General features: G+C 35.0%; 4 protein-coding genes across 7 annotated transcripts in view; 1 reads left to right on the forward strand and 3 right to left on the reverse strand.

Annotated features, from left to right (window-relative positions):
• The window catches only part of LOC106179883 (inositol polyphosphate-5-phosphatase A), a 38,869-nt gene extending 35,062 nt beyond the window's left edge, over window positions 1-3,807 (reverse strand). For 2 of the 3 annotated variants that reach the window (XM_087001076.1, XM_087001077.1), the window contains exon 1: window positions 3,500-3,806. In XM_087001076.1, coding sequence (XP_086857202.1) covers window positions 3,500-3,583 — 84 coding nt within the window. In that variant the 5' untranslated portion in view covers window positions 3,584-3,806. Of the gene's footprint in view, window positions 1-3,499 lie in introns of all 3 variants that reach the window. The other variant, XM_087001075.1, reaches the window with a different exon arrangement.
• A 328-nt stretch (window positions 3,808-4,135) lies between these two features.
• LOC106153589 (glycerol-3-phosphate acyltransferase 4) lies at window positions 4,136-18,194 on the reverse strand. 2 transcript variants are annotated; one of them, XM_087001079.1, is made up of 15 exons: window positions 17,999-18,194; window positions 14,643-14,793; window positions 13,886-14,022; window positions 9,700-9,742; window positions 9,452-9,506; window positions 8,505-8,570; window positions 8,101-8,175; window positions 7,872-7,961; window positions 7,560-7,653; window positions 7,004-7,119; window positions 6,793-6,848; window positions 6,464-6,549; window positions 6,128-6,256; window positions 5,692-5,771; window positions 4,136-5,310 (listed from the first exon to the last, which is right to left on the reverse strand). In XM_087001079.1, the coding sequence occupies exons 1-15, from the start codon at window positions 18,140-18,142 to the stop codon at window positions 5,223-5,225; spliced, it is 1,410 nt and encodes a 469-aa protein (XP_086857205.1). In that variant the 5' UTR covers window positions 18,143-18,194; the 3' UTR covers window positions 4,136-5,222. The 2 variants fall into 2 exon arrangements, with proteins under 2 accessions (XP_086857205.1, XP_086857206.1); XM_087001080.1 differs by lacking the exon at window positions 17,999-18,194 and adding an exon at window positions 16,869-17,039.
• Window positions 18,195-18,359: 165 nt separating this feature from the next.
• LOC106153598 (uncharacterized) lies at window positions 18,360-20,095 on the forward strand. The gene is made up of 4 exons (XM_013527590.3): window positions 18,360-18,542; window positions 19,037-19,091; window positions 19,382-19,483; window positions 19,679-20,095. Exons 1-4 carry the CDS (start codon window positions 18,459-18,461, stop codon window positions 19,765-19,767), a joined length of 330 nt encoding a protein of 109 aa, XP_013383044.1. The 5' UTR covers window positions 18,360-18,458; the 3' UTR covers window positions 19,768-20,095.
• LOC106153594 (uncharacterized) lies at window positions 19,153-24,970 on the reverse strand. The gene is made up of 2 exons (XM_013527578.2): window positions 23,707-24,970; window positions 19,153-22,218 (listed from the first exon to the last, which is right to left on the reverse strand). Exon 2 carries the CDS (start codon window positions 22,203-22,205, stop codon window positions 20,949-20,951), a length of 1,257 nt encoding a protein of 418 aa, XP_013383032.2. The 5' UTR covers window positions 22,206-22,218; window positions 23,707-24,970; the 3' UTR covers window positions 19,153-20,948.
• Window positions 24,971-25,100: the final 130 nt, after the last annotated feature.

A 25,100-nucleotide genomic window follows, 5' to 3' on the forward strand; every position in this document is an offset into this window, starting at 1 on the left:
ACGCTAGCAATGGAGTGAAAACATGTGGGTGAGGATGGGAATGGCTGATACATTATGAAACAAATCTCAATCTATTTTAGCTTAATAGAATACGGTAATAAAAATGAAAATGAAATCATACTGCTTCATTTCACCTGAGATATCATAAATCACTGGTAAATCAAAAAGCCAAGCGTTAATTTTTACTGACAATTATTTTATTTAGAGGTGATTGCCTTTCTATTTACATACATGAAAAACAAAATTAAATGTATAAGAACAGATAAACAGGAATTAAGAACAAGGATTTAAAAACTAATAATGTGGCAGATTCTTTGACATGAATTCATTTAAAAAGATTATGGCACATGTGGTATCCAGGTTACGTAGCACCACCATGTAATTACCTCTTAATCCCACAAAAAAAGTTTGGTCAAAGATGTTGAAATCCACAAGTACCTCTAGAGAATATCTAAAAAATATTGAGTTTCCCCCTTGTTAAAACAGGTTATTGTTCTTACATTGAGTATTTCCTCGTATCAAACATAAACAACCAATATAAAGCATTATCTCTGCATTTAGTTTGTTATCAAAGGGGAGAACATTGTCACCTAATCACGATGATGAATACACATTTGAGTAGGTGATTGTCAGGATAAAATGGAATGACCTGTGGTTAGCCAATGACCAATGTCTTTAAAAAGTGGCTGCTGATAACTTGATAGACTTAGGTCTTCCAAAGCAAAGTTTATAGATTAATACAGCGAATATAAAAATAAGTCTGTTCTCCCATCAGCTTGTTACCTGTACTCAACAGCACTTTCGCAAATAGCACACCTTTCTGTTCACCTGTTCTAGAAATGACATTTGGATTCTAATTATGTGGGATATCAAGTGATATAGTTTGGGACTGTAACATTAATAAACCATCTGTACATCTATTGCTAAGTTCTTTTCATTTCTTTTACTTCCTATCGCTTCTTATCATTATGCTAAACATCACAGACAGAAAATGACTAGCTTGTTGAACATTTAGTACCATGAAGTGACTGTATACTTTGGCTGAAGAATATGTGCAATGTTCATGAGATTTAACCCACTGCATTGAGTGATCTATCAATAGCCAACTCTAATAAAAATGTGCCAACACTGCTGGGACTGGCTTAACACTGAGTGATACAGGTTCTTAACTGCTGTGCTTGTAATATAAAGAGGTCTGGTACTTCAACAAAAAGGGCCATTCAATATTTGCACTGGTCTTACCCGCACAGGTCAAGTGCAGGAGAAAATTGACGTTATGACCAACTTCTACACCACTACTTTGATAAATTCACATTAAAATAAACTCTAAACTGATTACAAATGCAAAATACCAATATCCATGATAATTTGTGTCTTATTTAGAACAACAAAAAGGTCAATTTGAATATTAACTACAGACTGAAATGAATCTTCTGAGTGGAGAAGATATACAGGGCTTTCAAAATAACCTGCACATTTTACAAGAAGATATAACTAACATTTTATTCATCAAACTGTGAGAGGGTGATATTATATATCATCTGATAAACCAATTGATAAACGTTTTCCTTTGTGCTGAATATCAAAAAACAAAATCTCACCAACAGCCCACAAATGATATGATATGGAAAACATGACTCCATGCTTTGTGGTCTGCTTGGCACAGAGCTACAAACACTTAACATGAACCACAAAATGTTATTCTAATTCAATAAAAATAAAAATCTTGACTGGCAGGTAATACAACTAGCCATCAGAGACATACACTGTACAACACCAAAGGGGGCTAAAACACAGCTATGCAAAATTAAATCCATACAAACATTTTAGGATGCCTTAGGCAACAAAAAGGGAAATGATATTTTATTTATAGTGATATCTGAATCCCTGCCACCACTGGTACATATCAACCTAACCTATGCTTGCTCTCAGAACAACCTTCTCAATGGTGACTCTACAAAATGAACAACACAGTGCCCTTATTTCTGGCACGTATTTTCCACCACAAGCATTAACAATAAATTCTTTTGTACAGACATGCAATTCATCATTTATCTGTAGCAGAAACCTATGAATCTATACTGTGGTAGATAGCAAGCTCCCAGGCCATAAAATATGCCAACAATACGATGTAAGACTCAAATATACTGAATAATAAAGGAAAACCAATATTTACAGCAAGACTCAGAAAGGGGAATTTATACCCTGAACCTGTTGGTTTTTTTGTTAACCTGGTTGGCCAAGAATCAACTGCTTTATTTCTGACCAAGACATTTTCTTTCTGATCAATGACAGAACAATTTCCAATGCTTTAAATGTATGCAGGTGGCCTACTTAAGGTAATACTGTCAAGGAATTATCTGAAGTCTAAATAGATATAGTGTTTCAGTTCACATGCAATGTTTAATAAAATGATTGCATACCCTGTATTGATTTTATGCCATCAACAATAATGGTACACATTACGAGAAGCAACAATATATAGTAAACGGAGTCGTGCACACAAACAGCAAAACCAGTACGTGTATTTAACAGTTTGTTTCAAAGTGTTTCATCAGCTATGTAATTTCAATAGAAAGATAAAAGTTTCTCTCTACAATACATTTAGAAATGAACTGATTCCTTACCAGCCAATATTCTGTCTATTTACAGCCAGGCTTCAGGGAATGGGGTGGCAAAAGTGGAGGGGGGAGGGAGAAATTAACTGAATGACAACTTGGAGGGGGTAGTCTATCTCACCTACCACAGCTTCACATTGACAATATAACTAGATTTCCATTATACCCTTAAGAAGCCCTGACAAAAAATACAGTTGAGGTTATAGTTATCCTACTTTAGAAGAACTGTACCCTTATTGTTACAACAGGGTGCAGAACTTAATATTTTTGCAAAGTTGTACATGACAAAGTAGACCTTACAACAGAATAAGCTACTTGTCAAGTGGGTCTGTAGAGGTCCACAACAGAAATGCACTTCAGTTGTAGCATTCACTAATGGCTGCAGGTGTTTGATCAACACCCCAAAATGGTGTATAAACTGACCTAGTCCAACATCAGCAAGATTTCTAGGGGGTGTGTTATGAGATGGTGTGAAATAGAAGGGGTTAAGGGGTGGGTGGGTGTTTATGCCTCGCCATATGTCTGCATTATGACTTTGTGTAAATAAATATTGTAAACCATTAGCATCAGCCGGCCGTCATTGTGCGAAAAAAACTGAGTGCAATGTGATCTAATGTAGTGCCAAAAACCAAGTTTAAAAAGTTAGGCAAAAGTGAGAAATAAATTTGTAAGGGCAACACTATGAGTAACTAAAGTATACCGACTTGGCAGCTTCATAGTTTCATAACGTAACGTGGGAACAAGCCGGTGAGCGGGCACCACTGGGCAAAATGATTGAGTGTGGGTTAATTTTAACATATTCACGTGAAGCATAGCCACATCTCAGATCTTGTTACAACGGCTATTACATGCACAGTGCAGGAAGACTGTTCAATACTCACATCTTCAAATATTGACCCCACATTAGCTGTGATCAGCATCACTTTGGATGTCAAATCCGTCGTGTGCTCAAGTAAGGGAGCCATCTCGACTCACACGCCCGCGCTCGACTGTGTTTCAGGGATGCAAGATCACTAGTAATGCTTTGGTTCTGTTTTCACGTTTTCGAGGCCATAGCCGAAGCAACTTCCGTAGGAAATCCTAGAGGAAACTGAGGAATTTTTCATAAGAAACAGCATCCCTGCTTCCTCCAGCAGATCGACTGTGCGAACATACACACAGATTGCTGACGTCAAACGAAATGTGAATTTTGCCGTGGTAACAAATCGAAACTAGGTCAAGCAGAGGAGGAGTCAATTTCCACCACAACTAACACAATCACTCTGACCACTTGAACGAGACATGTTCATTGTGCTTGAGCATCCAATGTGATGTGGATGTGTATATGAAACATAATAGGCCATATTGTATTCTAGCACTTCATTTTATTGTCCAGTGTAAAGTACACAGCAGTTCATCGTAAACTGAAGCACCTGCAATAAGTAGCCCAACAGCAACCTAACACATTTTATCATGTTTCTGGCAGACCCCATTAAAAAACTGAAATGTTATCGTTCATCAATTTTACATAAAAAAAGTCAATTTGAGAATGCATTTATTGCTTGGTTCGTCCACCACCAATATTTTACATCTTACATCCCATACCAACAAAGATTTATATCTATTGTATTGAAAAACAAAATTAAATATCTCACCAAAATTTAAATAACAATAAAACAGAAGCACACATTTCAAACCACATTAATATGTTACAGCACATTAGGCAAAATTACTTAACTTGACTAAATTACTAAATTTGATGGTGCATGTGTATAATTGGGAATTGTGCATTACACTAACATTTTAAGATAATTTTATTTAACCTAAATATTGAGCACCTAAGGAGATTTTTGCAAAGTTCAAAACACAACCATTTTTATTTACTGAAAGAAGTAACAGTACCATTATATTTAGAGTTATTGGATTCAAGTACCTTTGTAGACTTATATTGCCATTATGTCATATTTACTATGACAGAGTATGTAACAGCCGAACATTTCAAACTTTCTTAAGGTAAAGTTTAACCATTACTTAAACAATATACTTGTAACTATGGTATTCAAACTAATGTTTTGAGTAACAAAACTTCAATATCATATTACTGAACACAGTTTGTGAAAATGTTAGACATCTACAGTAGAAAGCTTATGGAAAAAAGACAGAATTCAATTCATAGCAGTATGATTAAAGTGATGGCATAGCTAAGTATGCAAAGAGTCAAAATGATCCCAAAGAAAACATGACCCCAATGTACATACATTGTCTGCCATGCTTTTCTTTGTCAAAAGGGCCAAAACATCATGCTGTACAGATAAAATTGTGTTAATTCTTTTTAGAAACTCTTTCCTTGTTATTATTTTTATTAACCAATTCTGCCATTATCCCCTGGTTATTTGTAAACCTTTGCGCACTAAGCTAGGTAACAATTGTGCATATCCTTGGCTTATTACAAAGTAGTTTACAATCTTTTGCTTTGTGAGTCGATTCTCAGTGGCTTTATCATCCGATTTCTGTACCTTTTTCCAATCCTTCATGATAAAAAAAATATTTTAAAGCTTAGAGCAGTTAGATACCAACTGTCTTTGATGGCAGTAAATGTTATCACTGTACAATGAATAGAAACAGCTAGTCATGTTTCAGCAGTTTGCTGTAATGCTGCTGCTGTTTTTGGATCATGTCTGGCTTTGGTTTTGTGCGCTTTAGCTGACCATCCCTGTAAAATAGAAGCCATTAAATTTATTGGTGTTAAAAACTATTTCTTGGAGTTTTTATTTTATTTATTTATTTGTAATAAAATCCAAAACTTCTTGATATAAGTTTTAACATCTTTGGGTGTACTTGTTCCACAGCTTTAACAATAAGGGTCAGTTGACATATTTTATAAGATTGTGGATTTTTTTTTTTTTTTTTTTTTTTTTTTGCTATTGGCTAATCACTAAAAAGATCAACAGCAGAAAAAATAAAGGTTTGGAGTTATTCTTTTACTCCAAAATATAATGCCTGTGTGGCCTTCATTTATATGAAATCAAAATGTAGGTAAATTCTAAGGTTAAGTATAAAGGTTATCATAAAACAAATAAATGACAATATTCACCATTCTAAGTCTACTAGACCACCTGCTTGGGCTATCAACTGCTTCACTCTATTGGCAAACTGTATGGCATTTTCATCTTCCTAGAGATACGAAAAATATGCTGTAAGATGAATATACCAAAATGTGAACTGAACTATTTTAGTTTCCCACAGTTACATACCCATTTTCTTATCATTTCAGCAAATAATAATTTGGCTTTTGGATATTCAAATCCGGATTTTTTCTTTTAAGTTGAGCCACTGATGAAACAAATATTGCACATCACATAAATCATTCCACAAATTCACATGTTTCTGTAGGTCACAATATCTGATGAACAACTTTTGTGGAACCACAGTGGAAGTAAGATCTAGTTTATTGTAGGGCATGTATCTTGAAAACTTATCATCCAAACCAATAAAGTTTAACTTAAGTAAACAAATCAAGTAGCCCTTACTCTCTTCTTGACCGGTGGCAAGTACCACACGTCACACACTATGGCCCAGCTGGACATCATCATTAAGATATGCTTGACCATGCCCTGTTTACTACTATTCCAAAACGTGTCTGCAAATCGCAAATCATACTGAAATAATGGAGAAAAAGAATTATACTATTGATAGGAAGTGTACTGTGATATATGAATGATGTTTCATAACATAACATGCTTTACCAAGAACATGATTTAATCAAACTAAATATCAACAAACTGAAAGTAAAAATGATCTGTTCAATGCCCGACGGTTCATTTATTCATGTTCAGTGGCTCATTTATTTGTGTTATAATACATACTTTAATAGCGATTGGAAAAATTGTGCACCCCACTTCAAAGCTCCCCTTTTTGAACATCATAACTGATGTGTTATTTATACATGTCCCTGTGAAAAAATAAAATCAACAGAAATGTTAGCAAATCTGAAAACTTCATAAAAACAACTTGATAAAATTAAGCAGAGTTAAAAGTTAATTTTAAGTAGAAAAGATAGAATCATTTTATTTTTTTATCTTCAGAAGTTACTTCTAAAAACATTCCCTGTTGCAAAAGGTTAACTATACAATTGGGAACTGTGCACTACAGTAAAGACAACAATTTTATCATTTAACAGCAAAACCTATTTTACCCTCTGGAAAAATAAGCACTGGCAAATTCTCTGGATCACTGACATGTTCTTGCAGTCTGAAAAAAATGGAGTTTTTTGACATGACTCATGTATAACAAAATATGCATGCTAAGTTGAATGTGGCACTGATGGTTTTTAAACATGATTAATGGTCAAGATATGATCAATTCTTTTCTTTTTATCTAATTCAATAAAAATTTCCTAAGTTTACCTTCTAGCTACTGCACTTCTATCTCTGACTTCTGATCTTTCAAACCAAATGTGACTTGTAGCTCTAGACAATGCTCTCTGCAGTAGCCCCAGGAAGCCCCCGTGTGACTGACCAACCTAGAAATAATAACCATAGTTTTTGATAAAAAGAATGTGGTTGAGGGGTAGAGGGATAGCATTTTCCATTCACTCAATCATAACCATTGATAAATACTGCTAAAAAATACCTTACATTAAAATCTACTCAAAATTCAGCTTGTTTTTAAACCTTTCAATTTCATATTTTCTTATGGTAATAGACTTGTTGACATCATGCTCAATGACCTTGGATCCTAAATGAATACAGGCTTTTATTGACACTATCATTGAGTGACCTTGGAATTTATCATATTATGACTGGAAATACATTTATGTCCAACATCCTTGTGAGGAGCTATTTGTTAACCCAAAGTATAAAACTGATTACACGGTCTGTGAATAACTGTGTTTACTGCATACAGACACTGAGCAAGTATAAAAACATTAGTGGGTATCTATACACTAGGTATTAAACTAACCATAGCATAGCAATTATCTGTGGCAAGCACCATCACGTCAATGGGGGAAGTATGATTAGCTACACAAATGCCACCTCCCTTGGCTTTATTTTCACTGAAAAGACACATAAAATGAACCACAAATGTGCTGAAATAGGCTTCTCTATTCATTGAAAGGTTCCTAAATAGATGCCTGAATTGCATTTTATTATTTTTCTGCTTTTTTTTCAGCGATTTATCTAAATACTCACCAAATAAATATCAGTTAATTTGTGTTTAAAAAATTAAGATAAGCAAGGAAGTAAAATTTGGTTAACATATTCAATGTCTCACCTGTTGTGGAAAGTAATAACAGCAGAAAAGGCTCTACATAATATACGGTAACACATGAGACTGACATACTGGTTGAGTATCTTCTTAAACCTAGATTGGAAAAAAAGAAATTTTATAATCCATGCACATCATACTGTCACTAAATGTTTTAATTATATCTTACAGGCTATAGCTGTTTCCCTAGTCTACTGACCTGTGTATTGTGCATCAAATACATCATGGGACTTACCTGTTCTTTGGTAAATATCCAATGAAGGCTGTACTAATAATCAACCATGCAATACCAATTACAGCTAATATTATTCTGAAATGTAAAACATATAAGGAATTCAACTTGAATTTCAAGCAAATCATATATACATATATACATATAATATCTGTATTACTTTTGAGCATAAAACTAATATGCTTCAATGGTAGGACACATAGCTCATATTCAAACTTTAACTAACTTATTCCCTCCAATAAAGTAGAATTTTAACCAGCAGTATGATATACAATATTATTTTCCTTCATTGACTGGACATAATGCATTATGACTGATAAAGGCAGATATGCATGCAATATTAGTAGAGCATTTATCTTGATTCAGCTGACTGTCTCATTCACCTAGACAATGAATGACCAACATACCTGAATGGCAACAAGAAAAGGTATCTAACATAAACCCCTAAGCCCCAAAGGACAGTCAGGCGAACACTGAAAAGACCAAAAAATTCAGTTTCTGATTAAGCACTCTTGACTTTTCTCAATGCTACAGTTTTTATTTAAGTTCTCTTAATTTCCCAATGACAAAAAACAATCTACTTCAAAAAGCTTCCTATTAACTAGAGGATCAGAGAGGCGATACCGCCTCCGAATATTGTACCACCAGCTGGAGCAAGCGCATTCGTATAGACCCCCACATACACAAAATAAGGGACACAGCCACCAGTCTTGTGCTTGACAAGCTGTAAAAATGCAATCAACAAAAATTTTCAAAATATGCAAAAAATATATATGACTAAAAATGGTACAATCAAAGTTAAGTTCATCGTAAGGTAGGTCAAAGGTCAAATCCAAGGGTATATTTGAAATCTAATATGACTTTTGGAAAGCCGTCTATAGAAATTTTTCCCATAACTCCTTCCGTAGGGTAGATAATTAGCATTTAATTTTGCCATTTTTAGACAAGGGTGCATTGTAATGAGTGCCACACCCAGACCCCAATACCGACAAAGCCCAAATTTTACGTGGAACGAGTTGAGATTATAGGTGACCTAAATCCATGAGATGGGTACGGGGGCCCTTACCGTCTAGGAGGAGAAGCGGTAACGGTAGCCGTCCGGCGGAGCCGGCGGAACGATCCGGACGGGACCGAAACCATGTGTACCGCCAGCGCTAACGCTGGTGGTACAATAATGGAGAGAAGTTCAGGCAAAAGAAAAAAATATATTCCCAGTATTAAACAGAACATTTAAGTTACCCTATTTAACTGACATATCTTACCAAAATGTTAACCCTATTTAACTGGGTATCTTACAAAAATGTTTACCCTATTTAACTGACATATCTTACAAAAGTGTGCACACACAACCTACCTTAGATATTGATAATTGTTGTTTGTTCTGGACAACAAATTCCATGAAGGAAGCTCTAAAATGTATAGATAAATCCCATCAAAAAGTACTCAATAATGACATTACCTTTTTAAATATCCAGGGCCATTTAAGACTTAAAAGTCAAAAATATACCAACAAATCTTTTGGAAGTTTTCTGGATAATCAATAATGGAAAATGCTTTCTGAGTACTAGTACACAAATGTTATAAATACTGCCAAATATTCACCTTCAGAACTAAAACATTTTGTTACTTCATCTTCAATTATGGCCTGTAAAACAGAAATGAAAGTAACTTATAAGCTTTTGAGAATATATAGCTGATCTGATGACTATTTAAACAAGGCAGCAAAGCTGTCAAATGTACAGACAAAAAACAGAAAAAAAAAAGATGCAAAATAGGTCATTATGTCAATTTTGATGCAATAATAAATGCTTATAATAGCACAGTCAGTCAACACTGATTTTTAATCATGCACAACAGGTAACATGGTCAATAACAGGAGCAGATTCAGAGATATTTTCTGACAGTATTCCAAAGTATCTTTGTTGATCCATCTTCCATTTTGATAGTCTTCCAACAGAAACCCGTTAATATAAACTGTAAAATCTGACTGTCTTCCAGGAGACCCAGAAGATGGTCTTAATCCACCCTTTCAATAAGATTACAATGTCAGGACCATGAGAGTTAAAATTCACATGATGAAAGTCCCTATATATGAAAAATGATGACAGTGCATAAAATAATATTACATCGTGTTTAAAGACATAAATACCAATACAGCTGCTTATGTGGAAATACTGAAAATGTGCACAGCCTCAGGTGGATGGGAGTTAAAAATCACATCTTAAAAATGCCAGTGTTGGAGAAAAAATTAAATAGAAACAACAAAAATATAATTCTAATGAAGCTGTTATTCACTGCTTCCTTATTATGGACACTATGTTATCTAGCAGAGAGCTTAACAGGGAAATATCAACAAGTGTGCTTTATGAAATTTCAATTAATGGCTACTTAATTAGGTAAATGAGTTTATAGCACTGAAATTAGCCTTGTGAATACCCAAGGGGAATTAACAGACTGACCACACAAATTTGTCTATCAAAGGTCTTCAGGCCCATAAGTCACACCTTAAAGTCATAATAACTCTTCATTTTGGCCAAAAATTGGATTTTCCTGGAGTAAACGGCAATTTTCCCGTACTTACCAATGGTCAGCGACCCCATTCCTGCATTCAAAGTTAATCCAGGGTTTTTTTCCTAAACGTACGGTTTTTTGTTAAAATCTCTTAAGAGATTTTAACTGACGGAGCTCTCTCTGACATCGCATAGTCACTGTTGACCTACTTAAAACCGCGGGAAAAGCAGACAACAACAACACTATATAAGATTCATGAGATATATTCGTCTTTTTGTTAAAAATACATAATATCCACAATGTGTGCCGTTCTGGGCTTTTTATTATCCGACACACTGTACAAAAACTCGCAACTTACGTCTGCGTCCGCATTAATGCGTTTGGCGCCATATGTTATTTTGGTCTCGAATGAACGCGAGAATCCGCGTGACACCATTACGTCATTAGCAACGAATGCCTTGATGCAAGCTTCGAAAGCCCTATTGACAAGCACAGATTTTAGTTTTACTACAATAACGGCCGTTTTAGTGGTAAAATACAATAGAATATATTTCCATGCGTTGTTTACAATGTATTTCATGCGGAATTTTGAATCTCAAAGGAAGAGTTATTATTGCTTTAAGAAAAGCAGAAAACAATAATGCACAAAAACAGGAGACTGCCCAATTCTGATGCAATAATACATTATGTTTAACTGCACAGTCAACATAAAATTTTAATTATGCACAACAGGTAACGCTGATGAATATTAGAAAGTGCCAGAATGAGAAAAATGAAAATTTCACAAAAAATGCATAAATTTAATAAAAATGATGACCCAATTGACCTGGCTTTCTAATTTGAACTGCATGCCAATCCTAAAAATCGTACTTATAAGTTAAATATAATAATAAGTAACACAGTTTTCTTTTCATAATGTTTGCAGTAGCAGTGCAAAAAGATTATTGTCAATTTTGATGTAACATTACATAATAAATTATAGAATAATTATCACCAATTTTTGATTATTGACTATAAATAGCATGGACATGTAGAAAATTTGATTACCATTAGGCTTCATGTCCATGGGAGCTCTGAGTCCCACAATGAATATGCCAAAAAGATAATGAATATTTCACTAAGTGTTAACTTCCAGAAAAAGAAGCCAATTAGACTGCTTTTCCAACTCGGGCTGCATTTTAGTCCTGTGTTTCTTTTTTGAAAGTTTGACAGTAATAAGTAACACCGTTTTCCCATAATGGTCATCATGGCAGCAGCACCAAATATTGTGTTTTCTTCTATTTTGATGCAACATTACATAATGCTTAACAGCATAATGACCATCAATTTTAAATGATAAAATATACGTGTCATGGATTTTCAGAAAATGTGACTAGCAAGGGTCTTCAAGCCCGTGGAGGTTCTAAGTCGCACCTTGAAAATGTCAATAAGTGAAAAATTAAATTTTCACAAAAAACTGTTAAATTGCCAGAAAAATTTACCAAACAGACTGCATTGCCTACTGAGGCTGTATGTTAGACCCATGTTTCTTTCTTGTAAGTTTGAGAACAGCAAGTGACATGTTTTCCCTTAAATGGTCATCATAGGAGCAGTGCCCTAAATAGGGGTTTCTTCAAATTTTGATGCAACGTTACATAATGTTTAACAGCATAATAACCATCAAATGTTTTTAATAAAATATTAGTAACATGGACATTCAGAAAACATGACAAGCAAAGGTCTTCAGGCCCATGGAACTTCAAAGTCACATCTTGAAAATGCCAAAATGTAAACAAGACAGCACTGTCCTGAAATGGGTTTATTTCCATTTTTAACACTTTTTTAACATAAAACAAAATAAACATTTTACTGCCATTTTTATATGACCAACTAAGAAAATTGATGAGATGGGAAAAGTATCAATAGAACAGTGTTAAATGTCCAATTTCCTCCATTCTGAGATTCTGAACATAGTGGATGATTGAATCGACAAACTGCAATGATATGAGTTTATTTCCATTTTTGACACTTTATTACACAATACATGATAACAAGTTTACCATGTTTTTTTACATAATCAACTAACAATGTTGTAAAGATGCAGGAAATATCAAACAAACACTTTTACGCATCTAATTAGTTCAATAATGAGACTGTTAACATGCCTAATAATTGAATCTGAGGAAATGTGAAAAAACAGTATAACTTCTAAAATAATGGCCCGATTATGCTGATTTTCGAACTCAACCTGCATTTTAGTAAGATTGACCACTCCTGTGAATATAATGCCAATTGGCCAATCCGTTTTTCTTATATTGTGTTATCAGTGTTGCATTTATATTGAAAAGTGAAAAAACAGCATAAATTCCCTAAAAATGGCCCAATCATGCTGATTTTCGAACTTGACCTGCGTATTAAGAATTTTCATCAGTTCTGTAAGTTTCAAGCCAAAAGGTAAAATGGTTTTCCACTTACTGTGTTATCGGTGCTGCATATATGCTGAAAAAGTGAAAAAACAGCATATATTCCCTAAAAATGGCCCAATCATGCCGATTTTCGAACTTGACCTGCATATTATGAATATTCATCAGTTCTGTAAGTTTCAAGTCAAAAGGTACAATGGTTTTCCACTTATCGTGTTATCGGTGCTGCATATATGTTGAAAAAAGTGAAAAAACAGCATTAATTCCCTAAGAGTGAACCGATCATGCTGATTTTCGAACTTGACCTGCATATTATGAATATTCATCAGTTCTGCAAGTTTCAAATCAAAAGGCAAAATGGTTTTCCACTTATCGTGTTATCCGTAAAAGTGCACGGCGACGGCGACGACGGCGACGACAGATGCAGATGACGGCTATATGTACAGACACATCTGTGTCTGTACATAAAAACAACACCCATGATCTGATGACAATTAAAACACAACATACATGACTGTTTTAATTTCAGACAAAGAAGGCCTTTTCAGATAACTATGAATAAGTTACAGATCCTCTACGTGAATAACCAAATAGGCATGCAATACATAATTCATTTGCTGAAATGTATACTGCAGTAAGATGTTTGGCAGGGTTGGATTGGGCAAGGGCTGGCTTCAGAGAGGAGTTTGGATATTTTCTTACCTAATCAACCTTTCAAATATGAAATGCTCATTTTTGAAGAACATTGCTGACAATATTTTAAGACTGCATGAGATTAAGTAGTGATTTCTTACACACAATTGCATTTGTGTTAAAAAATATACTGCCTTCCCTTATATTATCCCAGTTCATTTGATTGATAAGGAAAGACTTACCTCTACACCACTTTTACAGAAGTACATTGTATCTGTGAGTTGAAATTCTCTCTGCATGGTCTCTACAGAACGGACGTTGGAGATTCTAATTCCTTCGGAAGCTCTTAGTGGCATCTCTCTCTCTATCACATGCATTCCTTAAAGCAGAATTTGCAACAAAGTGAAATACATTCAAAATGAATATTACTATAAAGGTTACCATTATGAGTCTTATAGTTTTGTGTGTGTGTGTGTGTGCGCGCGTGCGTGTGTGTGTGTGTGTGTGTATGTACACAAGTACATGCATGTGTATGTGTATGCACACCTACATATGTGTATCTCATATAAGCTTCAGAAAAAGCATTTTAGTCAGGCTTTGAACACTGAAAATGAATTCAAAGAATAAAGTGGAAGTAACTCCAAATGTTTCAGTCATGGTGACATTCACGTACATAGTACTTGTTCACATTGTGCCCTATATGTCACCGTTAAGCATTATCAGATAATGATACTGAAAATAAACATTGGAGATAGCTGCATGTCTGTAGTAAAACTTCCTAAGCAGACATTTACTAAGTTGTTTTATTAATAGTACATGTCCCCCACACCAAACAAAAAAAAAAGATAAAAAGAAAAAAAGCAGCATAGCTGTCAAATGTACAGACAAAAAAGTAAAAAGTGATTCACAAAAAAAGGTTACTTAGTTGATATGATGCAACATTATAAAAAGCTCAACAAGGTTATCACCACCAATTTTCATAAACCACTATTTCATTACCTGATTCCTCAGACTGAACACAACCATTCCCAGACGGTGCTTTTTTGTCTTCCTCACCAGCATGACCATCTTCTCCTAATTCCTTACCGGTTTGTTCCTCTGCAGAATCCTGAATAAACCCTTGTTTGTGCTCTATCTTTTGTCGTCCATACTGAAAAATATCCCATATACCAAGTAAACACAATGCAAACAAAGTTAATCACTTACAATATTAAAAGGTTTTACTTTTCTTCAGCTTTTCATCTTAAGAAAGAATTTCTAAAAAAGGCTAAAATTATTAGCATCTATCAACACAAGTGGTTTGGCTGCTGTAGATTTCACTTTCAAGGTCAAAATAAATGATTTCAAGAAGTAATCAGAAATCATTTTGCAAGTGTTTTAGATTCTTGTCAGTCGCGATTTGATAATACTTACATGACGGGTAAGTTTTGACCCTGATAGTGATATACCAGGGTTAGTTTAAAAAGGGTTACTGGGGTCTACTGCTAACAATTAAACCCAGTTATTATATAAACTGCAACTTATAAAGAATCCCTGGCAATTTAGCCAAATGCTAAAACTAACTTAAATTGGCTAAATGAAATAGGGCTGATTCGACTTATTTTAGTCAATTTTAAACCATTTGGAGAAAAAAATGAGGAAAACGTAGCAATTTGGCTAAATGAAAAAAATTGCTAACGCCACCCCAGAATCCTCGGTTTGTCATATCATTTCATCCTAGGACATGTACAATTTAACACAAAAAGTGAAAACATCTTTCCAAGACTACACAAGGCCAGGGTGTCAAATAAACAACTGTATCATAATTTGATCATGCTTCTGTCACTCTGCCCTGCTTATTCCATGCATGCACTCACATGTGGCACTTTCTTTGGGTCCAGATAGATAAAACTGTTCTACATAGTAATTCATGAATTTTTCTGTTTAACTCATTATCGCAGGTTGAACATTTACTTTTTCTTTTGGACTTCTCCAACTGACTGAGTGCACACACTAAGACAAAAGAAAGCTTTCTTTTAAATGGAAATAATAACAGAACAAAATCAAGTATTTCAAGACAGGACAACATCTTTAAATAAAACATATCTAATTTAGTCTTACACAAAAAAAGTGGTCTTAAATGAATATATATATATATATATATATATATATATATATATATATATATATATATATATATATATATATATATATACTATAATTTTTATAGGTCTATAATTTTTAAGGATTTCTGAAAAATCTGTGTGGTATGTATTTTTGCGGCAAAACTCTTTGTGCTCTCCCTTCAACTTGCATACACCATATGAAATAACATCTAATTTAAAAAATCTGAAAAACAAATCAGGAAAATAAAAAAAAAAACTGCACATCTGTCCTAAATTCCAAAGTAAGTAAAAACCACTGGTGACAGCGTCTCACAAATCACACCCTGCCAATGACACAGTAAATAGTTCAACTTTCAATCCTCTTCAATATCACATAACTTATCTTCATTATATAGCAATGAGACATTATTTATAAACTGTATGAAAGTACTCCCCACCCTCACCCCACCCTTTCTTTAATGCAGTTATGTTGACTTAATCAGTTCTGCCATTCACATGAATGGGACTGGCAATTTAATGGTTTTTTGATGTGCTTATAAGAAACTTCAAACACTGAAAAACCTGAAAGCAAATTGCAAAACTGATTTATTTGAATATAAAAGATACTCACCAAAATCACCACATCACTGAATTAAGAATAGCATTTAATCAAAGATTTCCAAGTTTGGGAGCACAAAGCATAAGTACCATTTGACCTTCAAGCTTCATGTTACAGGGAGCATTTTTTTCTCTTTGTCTGAAAGTATCCCTGAACACTCCTTACTATTCACAAAATTTGTTTATGTATCACAAGCCTAGACTTCATGTTATTTCTTCACAGGTGGATAATTTCACAAGAGGCAGGAGCATTCTACACTGTGGGCATCACACCTGTCTTTGTCTTTTAGTTTCATTTCCAGACATGGCAAAACTGTCAGTCCTACTGGTCATGATCAATTGAAAATGCTGTCTGACCAATTACAATGGTTAGCTATCAGTCCTTTGGACGAACAAGGGTTTTCTGACAAGTATAAAACTAATTCTGAATAATTCTGACTTAGACTTATAACACTAATATAATCCTTACTGAGGAATCAAAAGGAGAAAAGCTGCACTTGGTTATTTTTCTCCTTTTTAATACCTTTTGTTTGGAGAATTCCCTGCTTTTGCTTTTACATGCACTGTCATTGGCTTTTTATTGCATCACAGCAATCACGTATCCATTCTATCTATGCATGACCTCTTTCGTTGCCAAGCATGCAACCTTGTATTAACAAGGCCAGGGCAAATGTACTGCTAAATTATGACAACTGACTCTTCTCTCAAGATAAATTATTCATATACTAGTAGTAGGCCAAGATAGTGACACCTGACTTGAAAAGGTACACAGACATTCCATTATTTGCATCTTTTTGGAGAAAGAAACAACAGTGTTGAACAGACTAATGGAAGTTATCATTGCTAGTTACAGATTTTAATTACCATTATTATTTTATCAGATTATGATAGCCCGGAGTCCTGAACAGAAAGCTGTTTGCATGCAAATGAGATACAGATACCATAACATTGAAGTGGTTAGCATGATTCATGTACTCTCATTTGGACTACAATCAGTAATAGCATTTGCGCTCTTTGGTAATTAAATCAAGAAAACAAAAAACTGGTTCAGATATAATTTTCAAACTTGCATGAATAATGATCAGCAACAATTCCTACTGTTGAACAATGAAAATGAGTTTGTTTTTTCTAATATATATTGTTATACTGATGGAACGCCTAGAAAGTGAGCAACACTGACCATCAAACTTTATTAACCATAGTTTATAGGGGTCGAGGTTATAGTACTGACTTTATATTACTTATTGGTTAACACAAAAAAGAGGTCATTTAAAATAGAATCATTGTAATTTTCTGGGTGAAAAAGCAACCCAAACAGATTCATGTTATATTATTGTGATTTTCTGGGCGAAAAAGCAACCAAATAAGACTCACGTTTTCAAATTTTCTTGGAGATGAGCCCCAAAACTCTTATCCATTGGGATACCCCCCCCCTCCCCCCCCCCCCCAGCCCTTCCCAACCATCATAAACGACCTTATCACCTAAGGTCCTTGCAAACTTAAAAAGTCAGTAGAAACACTGATATAATAATTATGAAATTATATAAACAAAAATTTCAGGACCAATACATATTTTTGTGCAACTTGATCCAAATTTTCCCTTGACCTCTGACTACAAGTTGAGACAGTTCAGGTTACGTGTACTTAACTTACCTCAAATATTTTTAGGAGAACCTGTACATATTTCTTCCTAATTCCTACAGATTGACCTACAGATGCCAACACAACAACCAAAAGAATACCCAATGCTGCCGGAGCAAAAAGGATTGCCGCAGCAGTTATCAACAACTGCTCCATAACTGCTTGGCTTCGGCTGTTCCATATGCACTCCGTATAAACTGTGTCAAGGTCACGGACATAGGCTGTCTATCTACATTGTTATCATATTTATCATATCGGATTTGGTTTAGAAAAGTATTTTGTGCCCAAACAGTGAGTTTCAATAGATAAAAAAAACATTATAAAAAAGAATATTACAGCATGCTGGGATTTGGGTATGAATGTCTTTTTCCGAAATAAAGCCTCGGATTCGCTTTTACCAAGGCGCCCTATACAGTAATGAATGCTTGTTTTACTCGAAACGAGACTGTACTGAAGCTGGAGCGGACCCAAGATGGCGAAGCAGTACACGGCCCAGAAACTTACCTACCAAAAACCGCCATTGCCGGCTCCAAAGTCAATTTCCCCAACAATTAAGGTAAGAATTCCTTAACAAAGTATTTTTGAGTTTTTACTGATTATAACTTTTACGATGACATTATATTTTTCAGGGTTTATTGCATTAGCAAGTCTTGAGTTTTAAGATCTGCATCGTAGCTCTGATACTGATAGTTTAACCTATAAAACTACTGGTAATTTCATTAGAAATCAGCTTCACGTTCATAATATCATAATATGGGCATTTTACAAAATTGGCCTTTATGTTTAACTACTATCATTGAATGAGCATTATAAGTTACAGTTTTCAAATTCAGTTGTAACTTTTAACTATAAGCAGTTCTTTTTCACCGAGATTTTGGTTCCATTTTGTTCAGGGATTGTTGTATGATAGTGGATTGTTGTTATATCAGTGAAAATTATATCAGTGAAATCATAGACATGGAGATTAAGTCTGCCATGATTTACCCAGATAAGACTTGGTTTTTTTTTGATAAATGGATTTAGTTATTATTATTATGTTTTTTTTAACAGTTTGGAAGATATGCTGCCTTATTATTAGGAATAACTTATGGTTATATGCGCCATAGTAAGTAAATTATCACTTACAGTTTTGAATGAAACTTACTACCACATGTGGTTCAAATGTATAATATTAAAAAGAAAAAGAAAGTCTTCATTTATTTCAGTAAATATGCACATTAGTTAAGTTCAGAAAAATGAATGATTTATAAGAGTTTGAAGTGAAAAGATGTATCAAAGCTGAGCACTGGAGACTTGATGTTTATCTGACTTTTCATTCATTGATGAGTAAAAGAAAGTTATTTTGAAACCTGGGATTGTTCTGAATAGTCTCAGTGGATATTTTTACTTTTGCAGATTATTTATTGAAAAAAGAAGCAAAAATTATGGCTTATGAAAAACCACGGCTTCAAGCGAGGAAGGCACAGCTTCAGCTTCAGAAACAAAGGGAAGATTGGAGTAAGATATTCTTTTTTTCCTTAACAGTTGTAAAATTTGTTCACTGATGTACTTGGAAATACACTTGTAGTGAAATTATACTTTAAACAGCATGTTAAAAAATATTTAAGTTAGACAATATCATTATGAAAAGGATATTTTATGAATATAAGGAAAACAAAAACATTCAAAATCATGTCTTTCTTCAAATTACAGTCGCAATGATGAACTTAGCAAAGGAATGTACTGTAACACCCAAGAACCCCAACCCTCCAGACAACATCAAGCATATGCTAATAACATAGATTGGACTTTACTGGGAATGGTACATCTGTTACAATGTCAGTTAGACTTGAAGTTAACACATTAGATTGCTAGTAGAATGACAATGTTAAGAACACCTGTATGGCACGATTGCTGAATCACATCTGAAATGGCACCACAACAGTGAAAAACAAGACACGTGGTTGGTTTGTGCACCTAATAGAATTTGACAACTGAAGTTTTCTTTTGTAGTTGAATTTGATTGAAGTCCTCATTTCAGAGAACATTAATTATTAAATGGTTGCTTTATTTCCATATGTATGGACCTTGTGGTTGTTGGATGATAGAATAAAATGATATCAAGTTTCACTGTTGATGTTTGTTTTATATTGCACAAGGATCGGTGCAGAGCATGAAATTACTACTTCATGTGCAGTTGAAAAAAATTTCAGAAGAGCTATCCCCCCCCCCCCCCCCCCCTTTCTAACGAACATGTGATATTGAGAAAAATTGTGCATGCCTTTACTAGAAATCAAAATGCATCTCAGGTAGAAGTGGGGTACACAGATAAATCTCCATCATCCAGATATAGCTTTGATCAACTGTCAGTTGTTTAACCTCCACCCCTAAATCATGTTGCCTGCCTTCAATTAAGGTGCATACCCAGGTTGAGGTGGGGTAAGGTAATTTCTCTGGTCCAAATATCCCTTTGATGAACTGTCAGTTTTACCCCACATCTACCTAGGGATGCACCTTGATTAAAGGCAGGGCCTTAAATGGAATTAACAAAGCACAGACTGGTAATGGGTTCTTCATTACAGAAGTGATCCTAAAAACTTATTATGTGTGTGTCATTGAAATTCTACGTGATAAAAAAACTGATTATACAGACATACAATAGTAGTGCGTGACTTGTAGGTACCTTGTGCCTCAAGTCTTCATTATTTCTCATTTTTTTACTGATCAGTAACCAGGTACAACTTCCTTTTTTTTCTGCCTCAAAGGAGATCATACTTAAATATGAACCCTGAATTTTGTTATGGATACAAAATGCAATTGTTTCACTCCAATGCTGAAGAGACGGTACCTCAAATCAAAGTTAAGCAAAGTAAAGCACTTAAAATCTCTTGACAATGTACAGAAGGCAGCACAACAGTTAAAAACAAGCTAGTCCAGACCCAGCTAGCCCTGTCACTTAGAGTCCAATTTTATGTTTAAAATATCAGAACATATCGCATTCTTTCAACATGATGTAGTCTCTAAGGTGCTGCTCCAGTGGGAGTTTTGTCACACCAAAGCCTATGTTACAGCCCAGTTGCCTGCGAATGTGAAGACGGGTGAGGTGTTGGAGACTGGGGATGCCTTCCTGGTGTGCCAGCACCCAGCGGTATAACCCAGGACTGTTACTCTGCAGAAAGTGCATCTCCTGGCCCAGCCACTCCTGTCCAGCCACTGTCAGAGTTTTGATGATGAAAAAGAATCTGTTTATGACAAGGCTGCAAAATATTTTGGGCCAGCTATCTGAGTAGAAGTGATTAAGGGCTGTAACATCTATGGATTTTATGACCGGGACAATAATGCAGCGTAATGACTCCGGATCTATTTCGTGGTAGAAAAGAAGATGGTTCAAGATAACATGGAGTTCATCTGAAAATTGTGTTTTCAGGACATGTTCTACGATGTGAAATAGAACCCCAAAGGGATTTTCACACACTAGCAAGCCATTAGGGAGTTCTACATCAAATATTTCCTTCATCAGTAGAAAGGCAATACTAATCTTGCCAGCTTCTAAAGCTCGGAACAGTGGGGTGGTGCCATTGTTGTCCACAATGCCATATTTGGCTTTATGATGGAGGAGTAATTCTACACACTCATAACCCCCAGCATCACACGCAGCATGCAGTGGAGTGGCCCCATCCTTATCCTGCGCATTTATGTCAGCTCCGTAGTGATCTATTAACAGTTCAACAATTTGATCAAAGTCATTTCTAGCAGCAATATGAAGTGCCATTTCTCCTTTGGCATCTCTGCTGTTCAAGTCTGCACCATTGCTAAGGAGGATTTCTGCACACTCTAATGCTCCTGCTGTCACAGCTTGGTGTAATGGCATCTGTCCTGTTTTATTCCCTTCATTTACATCAGCTCCTGCCTGGACTAGCATTTGAAGGCAAACCTCATGCCCCTGCTCTGCTGCCATGATCATGGGGGTGGTATCTGACCATTCTGCATTATATCTAAAGTTAACCCCAGCTTGAAGAAGATGGAGAACACAGTCAGCATAACCTTTTGATGAAGCCAAAAGTAAAGCTGTGAATCCATCTTTGCCACAGACAGCATCCTTGTATTCTTCATCCTGGACTATAATGTCAAGGTCTGATAAACGTCCATTGGCTGCAGCCTCAACCAGTTCTTTGCCTTTGTTTTTAGCATTTTGCCTTTCTTTGTCCCTCTTCAAAATTTTGGACTTCAAATTACCCATATTGTAAAGGTGTCTGAAAAAGAGAAGAATGGCAGTGGGGACATTATTCGCAGATTTGTACTGGTATAGTGAGCAACAGAAGTTCACACTCACAACAGCTATCCACCCTTTTCCTTCAGAGTGTGTGTGTGTGTGTGTGTGTGTGTGTGTGTGTTGAGGACACAAAATTTATAATGAGAAATGGTGGTCTATTTTCCATTAATATTTCCTTGTTCACCTAAATTTAAAAATATTGAACAGTAGCAGTTATGACAACTGTGTATTTCTTGACCTGTATGACACAAAATCTAAATAATTAACAGCCGAGTAATAACTTAAATGTGGCCTTATGTCCCACACGGGACGAAGAGGAATGATGATGAATAACATAAATGTAATATCATACAAATTGGTATATAATGTATGTGGATTGGAAGAAAAATCCTTATGTATAGGATATTTGATATTAAAAAACTTAAATGTAATGTCTCAATCTTTTTAATGAAAAAAATTGCAAATTTTACTGATGTGATGCATTAACAAAAGCAAGCTACCCAACAGTTTTATTCTATACAGTAAAAGCACCACAGATGCTATATAGAAATATGATTTTATGATTCCAAAATTAAATGTATCTGTAAGATGATAAATTTTTCCCATTGAAAAGATCAAGTCATTACCATATTACTTAATCAGCTTTTACTTATAGTAAAATTTGCATGTTGCCGTTTCAACTTTCCTCATTAATGTGAAACCCAGGGAAGTGCTTAAGATGCAATCACAGTTTTCTAATGCCTGTCATTTCTTGTGCATGGTATCTCTATCATCTTCAGTGGCCATGCAGTGAATTTTAATTCCCACTGACAGTTGAAGGTGTGTATTAGACCACAAATAAATATAATGTCCTGTGATATAGTGCTTCCCACTGAACCTGGCAGAACTTCACTTCTTAATTTAGTACATTTAAACTCGACATACTGATAATACTAATAATTCTCCTCAAACTGCCATTTACATATATAATTTTTTATAAAGCACATAATATGAGATTATGTATTTTTAAAAGACAACCTACAGCTTTAGTCTAGTCCTTTGACAGGTTTTGATATAGAAAAGGGCTTTTTAATATTAGGTGAGCATGTCAATGCCACAAGGCTATATGAGATTAAGATGGACAACATATAAACTGGATTTTTCGATTGATAACCAGTAATTTTCTTGTCAGTAACTGGGTGTAGCAATTAACCCAAGGGGCAGCGTCATATATTTCTTTCTTTTAACACTATCAGAACAAAGGAATCCCATTTTTTCCCCATTTTCTTATGAAAAATCTGACACTTATTCTGAATACAGAAAACCCTAAATTTACACAGACTCATATTTCACAGTCTAACAAGAGCTTCACATTTGTTCACCAGTCAGAAAGCCAAGCCGTGTAAAAGTAACTTTTTCCTGTTGTGTTATACACCTCCATGAAACAATTTTCCAAACCATTTTCATAAATAAATAAAAGAACAAGTACCTGCAATCAATATTTGTCCATTATTCAGTCACTGTGCTCCACTGAACTGAATTAAATGGAACAAGAAGAAGTAGTGGATCTTAATCTTCAGGTAAACCGGCGCATCCCCTTGACGTGTGGCTAATGAGATGTGCTCATGACAAAAAGACTGCAGAGGCTGACTCATGGGGGATGACAGGTGTATATCTACAAAATCACTTTCACCTTGCCCTGGATCCAATTCAAGTTTCAATTAACGTCTGCTGCTTCCAGTTTGGTGCATGTATTAATTAACCCTACCGTGTTGTTCTACTGTTATGATCCAAGCCCCAATGTTTTCTTTTTCATCAATAAAACTGGTGATTGCCATACCTGCCTGTAGCCATTTGTAATGAGTTTGCAGTCTGGTCATGCATTGTTGTCTCATCAAGCCAACTTTTCTGCTTCATCTTGTACAATCACATATAAAATCACTATGACAGGACAATGGTACTTTTCAAAACATATAATTTAGTCAATACTGCATGTGGTTAACCACTCACCAGAATCAATAGTAAAAATCATAGTTTTTTTTTTTTTTTTTTTTTTTTTTTGTAGGCCACCAGGAGGTACCATTTATTAAGGGAGTGTGAACAATGCTGATTTCCCTAATGGGAATCCTGACCGGAATAATCCTTGTATAACTGATTGTGGGTGCCAAGGCATATTATATGACAACATATGTAATACAGACGTGAACATGAAAAAATTGTGCATATAAGACACCTTAATAATGACATAACAGATTAATTACTTTTTTAAGAAGCACATTTCTTTTTCAGTTGTGACTTTGCTTTGTCATTTTGTTTACAAATGTTTAAAACTACAAGCCATGTCCCAGTGAAGCTACAGTCTAGTGTACAATATTAATGTGTATGCACCCTGAAAGATGTGGAGGGATAAGAGCCCATTTGAAGTCCTCAACTCCTCAAATGTTTGGGCTATTAAGCTGTATGCAGGGCTACTTGTCTCTCAACCAGATAATAACCACTTTCACTTGTGTCTGACCAAATGTCAAACCTTTATCTCACAGACGAATCTAAGACTGCATTCAGATTATCACATCTTACTAGCTGGATCAGTCTAACTCTGCAGGGGGTGTTTGATAAAGTGTAATCAGTGGAGTCAGCTTTATTTTCTGACATGTTTCCTCGTGCAGCTAGGAAGTAATTAACTATTTTGTGCTGATTAAGCTGATTCCGCTGATTGCACTTTAGTGGAAGTCCCCTGCAGAGTTGCAGCCAGTGCGATTTTTGAATCTGAATGTGCCCTAACAAACACCCTGAGGTTCAGAGTAATTGTGGCAATTCACCTCTAAACTGCCATGCCGAAGCTGGGATTGTCTAATGGCCATCACTGTTATTTCCCTGATTTTC

Source organism: Lingula anatina, chromosome 1 (genome assembly GCF_051362555.1).
Source record: "Lingula anatina isolate TDL-2025a chromosome 1, LinAna3.0, whole genome shotgun sequence".
Taxonomy (NCBI): domain Eukaryota; kingdom Metazoa; phylum Brachiopoda; class Lingulata; order Lingulida; family Lingulidae; genus Lingula; species Lingula anatina.

Coding starts and splice junctions, on each gene's coding strand:
- LOC106153589 (XM_087001079.1), bottom strand. CDS start 18,142: ATGGAGCAGTTGTTGATAACTGCTGCGGCAATCCTTTTTGCTCCGGCA. Junction 14,023..14,642: donor TGTTCAGTCTGAGGAATCAG/GTAATGAAATAG, acceptor TTCTGCTTTAAG/GAATGCATGTGATAGAGAGA. Junction 8,571..9,451: donor AACAATTATCAATATCTAAG/GTAGGTTGTGTG, acceptor TGGTCTTTTCAG/TGTTCGCCTGACTGTCCTTT.
- LOC106153598 (XM_013527590.3), top strand. CDS start 18,459: ATGGCGAAGCAGTACACGGCCCAGAAACTTACCTACCAAAAACCGCCA. Junction 19,092..19,381: donor TTATGGTTATATGCGCCATA/GTAAGTAAATTA, acceptor TTACTTTTGCAG/ATTATTTATTGAAAAAAGAA. Junction 19,484..19,678: donor GAAACAAAGGGAAGATTGGA/GTAAGATATTCT, acceptor TTCAAATTACAG/TCGCAATGATGAACTTAGCA.
- LOC106153594 (XM_013527578.2), bottom strand. CDS start 22,205: ATGGGTAATTTGAAGTCCAAAATTTTGAAGAGGGACAAAGAAAGGCAA.